A 12371-nucleotide genomic window follows, 5' to 3' on the forward strand; every position below is an offset into this window, starting at 1 on the left:
AAATTATCAAGGTGCAATATAATGCCATCAAGGATAGAAGTAAGCGCATTCACACCAAAAACTACTTTGTTAGAGATTTGCTACAATCAGGGAAGGTTTCATTTAATTATGTGCATTCCGGTAAAAATGCTGCTGATATGCCTACAAAACATCTCTCAGGAGTAAAAAACCAGAGAACTGTCAGCTATGTGTTCAAGAATGCATTTTTTTTTCGCATGCATGTTTTTACTCTATTTGATGCAGTATTCAAATAAGGCTTGACCTTCTGACGTGCAGAACAGGAAGAGGAGTCTTTCAATCCCCTCCCAGCTCTAATCTTGAGATTCTACAGGTAGGGTGATGGATTAGAGTAACTTATTCTTAGCAAAGGACATCAATGCTTAGAACAAGTATTTTATCAAGTTTTTTTCACGTTTTCGGTAAATTCCATACCAAACACCAATGAAATGAATTAACCCTTTTAAGTGAGACCATTTGAACACACAGAAGATATGTAATTGGATGAAAAACTCATAGCTCACTTCACCAGAATAACCTACAAAAGAAATTCAGATACCCAGTTATCCTTTACACCATCTCCTGACTCTAAACTCTGTTTATTTATATACTAATTGAGTTTATTTCTGAGAATCACTCGTAATTCACAGAAATTAGTGCATACAATTTAATAAAAATTAGTAATTGACAAAAAAATAAAATACAGTGAGTTCTCATAATATTTTATTCAATTGTTCAATTTGCTAAAAGACCAGGATAAAATCATGAAATTCCATTGTTTCTGGGATGCTTTCACTGACAGGTGGCTGAAATGATACCTTATGAATGACCATCTGACCTAATTATCATGGATAGCAAAAGTGATATGAAGAACTATCTACTTAGCCATTATCCAATCACTTCAGTGTTTTATTCTTTATAAGCCATTATGCTATCAAATTATGGAGGTATACACAAGCATTGTAAAAACTTAGATGACTATAAATCACGCCGTGAAATTAAGTGAAAATGTGATACATCTGATCGTGAGAGTAATGAATTAATAACTTTCTTGATATTTCTTGATCCTTAACTGTAATATAACACAAATGTCTCCAAATGTCAAGACAAAAGATGTACTTGTTAGCCAAGACTAACAAAAACGGCACAGCATAATGATGATACTAGGTTGGACACAACACAATTAAAAATGAGATGCACAATTTTATAACTTTTGTACACATGTAACTGGCATCAATTGAAATTCTATCATTAAATTCTTAAAGTACTACCTGTATGGAAAATTGTACATCAGGCATGTGTTGAAGTAGTATTTTCAATGTTGATTGCATGTGCATACGTAATTTAAATGATGAAAATTCAAAGTAGCAACAATTGCCGATTGTTAGAAAAATGTATTATGCCATGTTAAAAACAGCATAATTAAATAAGGTCACACTGAATGTAAATAATTCTCGGGCCATTCCCTGACTATGCCTTATGATGAAGATAAATTGGGCACATTTTAAAATTTCAGAGAGGATCATATTGTCATCTGACAAATTTTATTATTTTTCAGTAATTTCAAAAGCATTATCCAAGAAAATTTTCAACCATAACTTCTTAACACATTCAATGCAGGCCCGATTTTCATGAACATTGTCAAAATCGGCCGATAAAATAAGCAAGAAAAATAGAAAGTGGTTTTCGAGCCATAACTTCCGTTCAAATACTGCTATTTTCAAGCGGCGCACATACGTCGAAAGAGGGAAGCTTCCTGAAGGCCATGCACACGATCAGAAGACTCAGAAGTGGACATTAGTCACATACAGAGGCAGAGAAAGGTCCGACCGGCAGAGCACATCAATTGATGTACTCCGTATCTCGGCTTGGACGGGACCACGTCAATGGACGTGCTCCGTGCTGTATGTGTTAACATCACAGCAACATGGTGAAATCTATAGTTAATAGGCAAGCACATGAAAAATCTATTTGAATTGAGTTGGTTTCAGAGCTGTAGAGGCCAGTAGATATAGTAAACTGCTGACAGAAAGTGCTATCATCACACTTTTATAAGAATTAAAAGAAATCAAATAAATTAATGGAGAAGACTGAATTAAAGTAAATTACTAGGCACATTTCAATTGTCTAATTGGAACTGTTCCTGACATTAATTTTCATTCATCTCCTAATTATGACCTAAAAACCATCAGTGTTCCTCATCATCTTTTCCATTTTTCATCAGGCCAAGTGTTCAGGAGAGAAAAGCACTAGGGGATTGGAAAAATGAGAATATGTTGGAGCATATATTATTATATTGCACGGTCCAGAAATTACGGTAGATCATACAACTCAACTTGACTCGATACTTGCGAGTAGTTACAACTCGACTCAATACTCAACTCGAGATCAAAAAGTATACTTACCCATCCCTAAGACGGCCAGTAGCATGAGAATATGACATAGCTTGAATGAAGCTTAAATGAATACCTCGGACTGAATTGTGGTTCAGCCACAAATTACATTTAAATAAGCATTAGTAAATACTTTCAGATAATAATAATGAAATAATTCCCAGAAGCAATGCGTGAACTGGCCGGCATATTGGAATGGAATTATGCTATTTGGAAATAAAAATGGTCTACATAAATATACTGGCATCAGCAATGTTGTTCAGGATACAAGTAGTAGTTCCATATTTAAAAAGTTGACGCTTAAAAAAATAATAAAGTAGCCATTTGAAGAGTGTCAGTTCAATATATGAGTAAATTATATTCATACGATACAAGTCACTAACAAAATGTGTATATTCGCCACCAAGAACAAACATGGTAATTAACATTATGCTATGATGGAATTTCCCATGCAACAAATGATGTTAATTAAATTATGGGGAAAAAAATTCAGCATCATATTGTGCAGCATAAAAATGAGTGATTATAAGTATCTTCATCCATTTTTCAACAAGAAATCAGAGAACCATTAGAAATTGGGAAGTATGAAACATGGGAGAGGGTAAAAGGACTTCATATGACACAAAAAAATTATGTTAAAAGAATGAACACCAATGAAACTTCTAACACACAAACAGTTTTCTATACCATTTTCACCCACAACTTGGGTTCTAACGAAGATAAGATGAGTATGTACTCCATATCCATAATAAAATCATTACAGCTACCTTAACTGAGCTCGATTTGTCCACTGGAAAATGATTATCGAATAAAGAAACAATATTTATAGAATCCCAGTATGGTATGGATGGCAAATACTTTATTGTTTATGCAAAGTAATTAGGAAACAGATAAATTATTTAAAAACATAAATGCAATACCAAGGACAAAAATCCTCAAATCTAAGAATGAGAATCTAACATACATAATAAGAAAACCTATCTGGAATGTAAATGTACAATTTGAAACTGTAAATATCTTAAAATTCCATAATTTATGATATACACACATGATAATTCATAAGGAATGAAAGAAGAATTTAATGAGCTATTGCCTTGATCATTCATTCCTTGGAAAATACTGCATCCCAAGAACATTCAAATACAGTTTTGAGTAACATTTAAGCAGAGGCTGAGGAACAGCGATCCTGCCTTCTTTAAGCAGCACAACAATGATTTAGAAACATTCCTTTCTCACATATCTACAATAAAGAATATTATATACAATTCCAATTATGTTACACTATTCCTCTTAAGTAATGAATCAAACCTCGATAACTTTCCCTCTCTTCCTTCACCTGTCACAATACCAATTATTAGAATTCAAACTACATGGTGCCTATACATACAATACACCTGACGTCAACAGGACAACCATTTGTTTAAAAAAGCAAGTCCTCATCACCCTCATCCAGCATATTATTGACTGCATACTCCCGGTCAGCTGCCTTCCCTTCTGCAATTGCTGCTGCTGTTTCTTTTTCTTTTTTGGCCCTGGCCACACGTTTCTTGTCTTGAACCTTTTTCAGCCTACATAAATGAAGATGGAGGAGGGTTCAAAATTAGATATCAGTAATTATTTCTGTCATTACTCCACCCACATTACATAAGGTAATTAAGAGTAGATACATACTAGTCAAATAACACTTCCACATGGGTGGATTAAGGTCATTGTTTTCTTGGACCATCTTCTTGCTTTTGAGTTTATCATTATAAAACAGTGATAGTATTTTTACGATAAAGTCAGTCAATAAAGTTTAACATTTATTTAGATGCACCAGATATATGAACTGCCAGGAGACAGTGGTAAAGAGATAGGGAGAAAAGGCACTGTAATTCAAAGATTGAACTGAGTGGTGCACCAGCAATTACCATCTCGCTCACATATGATTAAAACTTCATCATCATCATCATCACTGGTCAACAATCCTAGGATTGGTTTGACGCAGCTCTCCACTCTATTCTCCTATCAGCTAATCTTTTCACATAAAACTTCATATGTACAATATATGTACATAAAACAGCATACATCTTCTAAAAAAGGTAATGGACATTTAGAAATTTAAAAAAATCTAAAATGCATAAAATGTACTCAACCTAATGGAAACTCTTAAGCTCTGGAATACAATATATCTAACAAAAAAGGTGGGTGATCATAATTTAGTCAATTTAAAAACATGATTACACATTTTCAAAGGCCTCAAAACAGAGGATCAAGCCACTTCATAAAACTATCATGCAGCGAAAATGAGGGCTGCAGAAAATATCTACAAAAGAGATATAATTTACGACAAACACATCTGCATTCACAGATTGTTTTTTGGTCTTAGGATCTACAGAAGCAGAAATATAAAACTTGTATAAAACACACTCCACATTGAAAAATGATCAAACACAAGGTGTAAGCAATACAACTAGTATTATTACTGATTAATCAGTTAATAAGAAAATAATAAAGTTAATACCGTACATTTTTAGCATTTTATCATGTAATCATTATCAAAAGGACAAATTCAAATGTTTTTACCTGTAAAATTCTTCTCTTTCCAATTCATCCAATTCAGAGATGATATATGCCAATGTTCGCTCTATTCTTGGTATGATTACTGAAAAAATAAAAGAAAGTCATACAAAATCCTTCTTCTCAGTATAAACTCAGAGAAAATTTTTGCTTCAAAATTGCATTGGAACCCTCTTGAAACTATTTTAAAAATCAAAATCTCTAATGGACATACTGTGAAACTAAATTCCACTCATTTGTGCCAAAATTAAGAAATACTATGAAGAAATTTGTAACTCATCTATAATCCCCTTTCGAACTGCTTTTTACAGAGTATGTTCATAAAGAACTGCTTTCTATACATTTGGAACTCCTTCAGAACAATTTGACAGAAGTTCCATAAGTCATTATTGGTACGCCGGGAATTTCGACAGTTATCGAACTTTCCTCTTTCAATATTAATTGAAAGAGGAAAGGAAAGGAAAATTTCCTCTTTCAATTAATATTGAAAGAGGAAATTTTGATAACTGCGGCGGTAATAGCGGTATAAGAGGGAGTAGAAAGAGTTCCGATCCTCTCTTCGCATACGCCGTTGCTCTGCAATGCTTGTCCTACTCACGAACAATTTTGTTTAAATGCTCTCGCAGGAGTATTGCAATAGAATTGCAGCCGTGAAAAATTTTAAGGCAAAACACGACAGGCATTTAGCACGAACCTTCCCAAGAGCTTGGACAACAATCGGGCAATCTCAGCGCCGTAGGATAATAACCACGTCGTAGATTTAACGGAACCACCCTCGGTCCTCCATCAGCCAATGCCTCTGCCGTTTTTTTTTCCTTTCCGAGACCCCACAGGAAAACATCAAGTTACAGGGGAACAATGGAAACGTGTTTCATCCCTACCCCGTTTCACCAACTGTCCTTGATCGATCTCCCAGTTTCTGGAGGCCAAATGCTAGGTGAGTCATCAACTGAGCCCGAAGATATCTCGATAGCTTTCAATAATTGTATGACACGCGCGAGGTTCAAAAAAAGAAAGAGATCTAACGAGACGCATATCTGACAGAATTTAAGTTTTTAAAGATCTAATTGTTTGACACAAAGATTTACAGTTACAACAAGGCTACTTATATTCAAAATAGTCCAAACAGGACAATTTCGGAAGAAACAAGCGTAGCATAAGCGCATTCAAACAAGATGAGACGGACTGGAAACTTTATGCAACGCAAACTGTGTATATCACATTGCTGCTCCTTCGCCCCTTCGCTTTGAAGGCAACGACGTCAAATGCAAGATCGGACGTGTTCTTCCCGTGCTCCTTCGCTCATAGCTTCGTAGCTTGAAATACGGAGGGGAGGGATCGCGCTCCTTCCCCTGGACCTCTCCTTCCGCGCTCTTCACTTACAAGTATTTCTGATTTCTTCCATCCACAATTTAGTCCAACAATGAACACTCTCGTTCGAATTTTTTAAAGCGCAGGTTTTGATACCAATATAATTTTCAGTTGCAATAATCGTCATATTTGCGTCTGAAGATGATTTTTGGAAAATCAGGCCCTTAGCGTAATGGAAATTACTCGGCAAGACAGATATTGACCAGGTATGTCATTCAAAAATACGCGTTTCTCTAAGTTTGATAAGCGATTACTATATGCAGTATAAATGGCGCGGGATGCCCACTCGTGGCAGTAAATTTAGCGCGCCCTCCGGAGCGAAAAACTCCCGCGCGATCTTTTCCATGTTCACCTCTGGGGTACCGACGTGACGGCGCGATGCTTACAAGAAAAGTAAACAGGAGCATTTTAAAAATACGTCACTAAGGGAGAAACTCCCCTGCCTGCCGCTTGTTTTTGACCTAGGATTACAGATAACTGACTCACACTGAAAACCAAGGCCACTCAGTTCCCCTTAGACTCGCAACCGGTGAAGGGGAGGGGGGAAGATAAGAAGTTTGTGTAAGAGGCGCACCCTCATTTTCGGCAGCAATTTTTGAGAAAAAAGGTGCGCCTCTTACACGAGCTTATACGGTATATCTTCGGAAATCCAGGATATGGCCTTAGGATTTATCTTTCCCTATTGAGTAGGAATAAAATTCAGCAAGTCCATTACAGGAATGCTATCGGCATCATTATGGCTACATTTTGCAACTATATATACTTGGAATTAACATATATTGACCTAAGTCATGAATGCAAGTTTTCTGACAAACATAAATTTTGTTACATATCTCAATGAATCCGTAGAATAGGCCTTGACAATTATAGTGGATGTGAAGCCTCCCCTTAACTACAAAGCCACTCTACGACAGTAGACCCTCGTTATTACGAAGTTCACGGGAACAAAAAACCGGAGGTTTGTAATAACGAAGTTCGTATGAACATTTCTTTTAGGAATCGTTGAAAAAAACTGTATATATGATAAACCTATTAAATTACGTGGAAAAATATATAAACAGGAAAATTCGTTTCAGTTTCTCAACAGAAGAATGTGGCATGACTTAATCGAGGGTTGATATCTTCCCGAATACAATAAGTCCTCGATATACAAACTAGATGCGCTCCAAGATCTAGCTCCTCAGTTGATAAACCTACGGACCGGCCACTGAGAGTTGTCACATGACAGGCAGAATGGTCTAGGTCAGGGCATCGTTGCCAGTTAAGAAAGGGAAACGCCTACAAAGGGCTCCGTGGAGAAAGGAGCCGGAAGCGATGACGACTGTAAAGGACCCAGAGGAAGAATCACTTGTTTCGGTGATTCGAAAGAAAGGGCATGTTTTGGTGGATCAGGCTTATTTTGGTGCTCTTTATGCATTTGACAACGTTGTATGACCAGACGATAGTGTGAGGTGCGTTTGGGGGACAGCAAACCATGCTGATGCAGGGTTATCCGTCCCTCCTATTGCGCCGTCATCGGACAACTCTCGCCAGCCATACAGTATGCAAGGCATAGAGGAATACTGTTATCCTACAGAATGCAACACTGCATAACAATAGTGCGCTAACTCACGATTGTGACCAACTGATCTAGCTGGACGTGCAATACAGCTGGAGCTGAAAAAAATCGCTCTCCACGGCAAGGGAGAACGGGCGAAACGCTGTGAACTGTTCCTAACTTCACACCTGATTCAATGATACTTTGTTCAGATTATGCCTAGAGTGCGAGTTCCTCTACGCCGCACCGCATATCAACAGCGAAATCAAATGTGCATAGGAAGAGGACTAACAGTACATAAAATTTACGAGCTGTAATGAGTCGGTCACCGTTATTCCCCAGGAATGAAGCTTATTATACGACGTAGCGTGTATGGTGAAGAAAGAACCATAATTGACGCTCTTGGTCACAGTACACGAGGAGAACTTAAACGTGGTGCGATTATTAAAACTCATCATAGTGAATATCGACCTAAATGCCATTGATTATGCGTGGAACTTCATAATAAAGTTCATTTTGTAACTGCCGGGACTGGTACTAAGGTTGCAATTTCGTAAAAACGAAAATTTCGTAATAACATTTCTTTTCCTATAGCTTGGATAGGCCGATTTGTCGGGGCCAACGATTTGCTTCGTAATAACGTTGTTCGTAGTAACAAGAGTCTACTCTATACCCAATTAAAATCCACTGAGTAGGGCAGTACCACCCATGTCTTTTAGCACCATGATATGCAATGTATTGTGACCCACATCTTTCCCATGATATTTATTTTTCCTAGTATACAGCCACAATTGCATGACGTGTGAAGCAATTTTTGCAGGCAGCTAGATCTCACGGAGATCAGCAGAATGAGCTTTCTATTCTTCAGAAAAACATGTTTTTACAACCAATATTTATACAAACAAGCATCCATGTTGATGTATTGTCATCCCAGAGCCATGGACAATGGTGGTATTATGCTCAATTTTGGCAACTTTTTCCGAAAACCAGGGCATAATTCTATGAAAGTGTGTTTGAATTCCGCACTTTTCCAATAGGGTGGCTTCCTATTATTTTTTTATTGCCTAAATCGAAAGATTATTACTCCTGGAGTACGTATTTCATGCTTTTAGAATTTTAAATGACGATATCTATTTTTCGCGATTAAATGAAAAGTGAAAAATTTCAAGCGCGCAAAAACACGACACGTAAGTAGGAATGATGGGAAAAAGTCATGCGACGCATTTCTGGTCCCCCCTCCCACCTTGTGAGGTGACCTTGATCGAGGCTCTGAGCGCTGATAGGACGCAGGATGCTAGCGGGTAGCTGAGTACCTTGCTGGCTGGTAGCGTTTGGCTTAAAAAAGGTTTATTAATACCTTATCAAACAAAGAAAACTTTCCGACCTTAGCCAGTTTTAATAGGTGATTATTAAGACATGTTTCCCTGAGCTCTGTGCCTCATGCATGCATTGGTAACCTCAGACGATGTATAACTCCTATCCTCTCGTGTAGAAACTAGGTCCCTGTGACGTCACGTGGAGTGGAATCGCATGGGCGCCAATCTGGCCTTTTTCAAATGAGGATAAAATTTGACCCTTGCCATTCGTCTAAACCGGTATTTCAAAAACCAAATAATTTGTATATTATGAATACACTAATGGTGGGTAACGAATCGCAATCAATGCCTTTCGTTTTCTTTGATGAAGGAAACTACCCTATTACCTCAATATTGAATCCACCTATGGTCCCTGGAGGGCCTGATTTGGCATTTTCCATCGAATTCCCACAAATGAACATGACAGTTTTCAAGAAAAAATATCAAGGAGCAAAGGCATTCTTAGAAATACGCTCAGACTGATCCATGAACGCAGCCACGCCTGACCAAAATAAAGGCCCCAAAGAGGACTTTATCACATGTTGTAAGCAGAAATGTGACGGACGGACACTACTGCTAACTTAAGATTCCAAGGCAACTTGAAAATAGATCCAAAGCTGTTTTAAAGTAGTTTGAATGGTGTACATATGGCTTCAACGGGTATATGGATGGTACTCTTTCGTTCCTTTACCAATTCCGAAGTACATAGTTACAAAGCAGTTTGGATGATATACAAATGAGTTCCATGGGTGGATGAGGGGTACTAATCAGTTCCATTGTCAATTCCGAGGTACATAGTTACAAAGCAGTTTGAATGGTACACAAGTGAGTTCCACACATGAATGAGTGCTAGAAATCACATCAAATATAGCTTCCAAATGAGTTTCAAAGGTTGAAGAGGTGACAAAATTTGTTCCTAGCAGTTTTCATGGCAAATCCAAAGCAGTTCAAAATTTGTTACATAGGAGCAGTGGCACAGCGAGGGGGGGTTTTTAGGATAAAACCCCCCCAGAGCTCAGAGAAATTTTTAAGTTTAATCTATTTTACTTAATTGGATTAATATTGCTTATAGAATAGAGTGAGGATTAACAAAATATCCCTCAGAAAACCGTAAAACTCAACATTTTGAACCATTTATCTTAATTTTTTTCTGGCGGAGGGCCCCCACACCTACCGCTTACCCTGGTGGGTATACCACACCCCCAGGCACCCCAGTATTAGTTGCGCCTGAAACCCCCCCTAGCCTTAATTCCTAGCTGCGACCCTGCATAGGAGTTATAACGGAATACAAATGAATTGACGAAATGGCAGGATGGTATGATGTCATGAACTGCCACGTACATATCTTGTTTCAACTCCACAGCAGTTCAAAATCACTTACAATTGAGAATTTACAACATAAGTATATAATATCTACTACTAAGTCTAATTTAATTTAAGACAATTGAAAGCTAACAGTTAACCTCAAATTCAAAATGGATCCCATTTTTACACAGATAAGTACCTACTTCTCTTATCTACCACATCATAACTACACCCTAATATGCCCATTGATCCCTGAAATCACATTTTTAGGAACACATAACACGTCAACTTTGCAGTGAAAGATTTAATTAAAAGAAAATGGATGACAGTTGGACACAAATAGTAGTTTAGAGGAAGCTTGCAACTTGTGTGGCTAATCAGTCATTCCTTATCTCTACCAACACAACCAAGAATGGTTTCCTGGCTTGGTAGAACTTGATGGTCAAAAAAAGGATATTTCCTTTAAATGTATCTCCCAAAGTTACCTGTAAGCAAATTTGAGCATATTCCTAGTCCTTTACATAATCACCCCTATAGCCTTCCTTCACCAGCAGGTAGAAACCAACAATCTGGCTTACACTTGGTGGTTCATTGAAATCTAGTGCAAGGGTGTGGTTTGGCTGAATTTCCAATTTGGGGTAAACTAATTACTATGGGGAGTGGAAAAATATCTTTTGGCGTACAGCTAATGAAACTAAGGCACATTTCAGAGCCTGGAACAATCAAAAGATAACCTTTTAAAGGCAATGATCGTCATTTAAGAAGGCTTCCACTATGCAACACGAAAGAAATTCAAGGTTAGAAGCCTATGAATATTCTAGAAGAAGAGACGTACCGACAAATAATTCAAGGTGTTACAGATCATATCTCTAATACGACTTATGATTCACGAGTAAAGTAAAAACAATAACTTATTCTAATACTGCTCCTATAGCTAAGTCTAATGGTTTAAGACAAAGTAATTGTCACAAATATTTTATTAAGATGACATGAAACCGAGCTTACTCACCATGCTCAATTGCATTTACTCTTCTGTTCGTGATTTTTATTACTTCGTCAAGAGTAACAAATGAGGTCTGAAGAGACGCTAGCTCTACCAGTAGGACGACCGCCTTATGATAATTCTTCTTCAACTTAGCCAGTTGCTGACCACCCCTAGCAAGACCAGCCAATTCGTATGTGTCAGTACCGTCTTGATAACTTTCAAAAACTGGCAGTGTAACTCCTAAGTAAAAAGTAAAGACGTTTAAGTACGATTCGTTAGCATCCTCGGCGAAATTACCAAGCAGAATTTATACATTGATTGACCTTACCTGCTACATTATCTTTCTTAGTCCGTATTTTGATTTGTGCTTTCGTAACGTTTTGAAGAACAACTTGATTGAAATCTCCAGTAGCGAATTTCGCTTCTGCTAATGAGAAGGCTGCCTCTTTCATCACTTCACCCATCAACGTTTTTGTCTAAAAAAAGGCATAGTTATCGTATGACACAGAAAATATGGCGAATTTTCATCCATGTACACTACGTAAAAACTACTGTACCTCAACGATTTTGTTCAATATCAATCGGAACCTCATCTGAAGAGCATCTGCTTTCTTCTTCAGCAGACTGTGACCTTTCTGTGCACCTTTTAGTCTTCCCTTCATCAGGGTTTGCGCCCTGAAATATAGATAAATTTGGTGAGAAACTACGAGATCCAAATATCAACACAGAAATAATGACTAAGCTTACCCCCGAGAAGGAAATACAGCAATCCTAGACATTTCTCAGGTAAACTCTGGTCAACAAATTCTGCTCAGGAAGTCAGCTGACACAATTTGGAAACGGCATTCAGCGCATGCGCCGTAGTCGTA

General features: G+C 37.5%; 1 protein-coding gene across 1 annotated transcript; it reads right to left on the reverse strand.

Moving 5' to 3' along the window:
• Positions 1-2724: 2724 nt before the first annotated feature.
• Positions 2725-12359, reverse strand: LOC124153645 (V-type proton ATPase subunit D-like). Its single transcript, XM_046526941.1, has 6 exons — positions 12250-12359; positions 12060-12177; positions 11831-11978; positions 11527-11742; positions 4956-5034; positions 2725-3958 (listed from the first exon to the last, which is right to left on the reverse strand). Exons 1-6 carry the CDS (start codon positions 12279-12281, stop codon positions 3811-3813), a joined length of 741 nt encoding a protein of 246 aa, XP_046382897.1. The 5' UTR covers positions 12282-12359; the 3' UTR covers positions 2725-3810.
• Positions 12360-12371: the final 12 nt, after the last annotated feature.

This window comes from Ischnura elegans, chromosome 2 (assembly GCF_921293095.1).
Source record: "Ischnura elegans chromosome 2, ioIscEleg1.1, whole genome shotgun sequence".
Lineage (NCBI taxonomy): Eukaryota > Metazoa > Arthropoda > Insecta > Odonata > Coenagrionidae > Ischnura > Ischnura elegans.

What these genes read in the sequence shown, in the direction of transcription:
- LOC124153645 (XM_046526941.1), bottom strand. Translation starts at nt 12,281, where the DNA reads ATGTCTAGGATTGCTGTATTTCCTTCTCGGGG. An exon ending in GCTGTATTTCCTTCTCGGGG is followed by an intron (nt 12,178 to 12,249) that starts GTAAGCTTAGTC and finishes TCTATATTTCAG; the next exon opens with GGCGCAAACCCTGATGAAGG. An exon ending in GAAAGAGAAGAATTTTACAG is followed by an intron (nt 3,959 to 4,955) that starts GTAAAAACATTT and finishes TCATTTATGTAG; the next exon opens with GCTGAAAAAGGTTCAAGACA.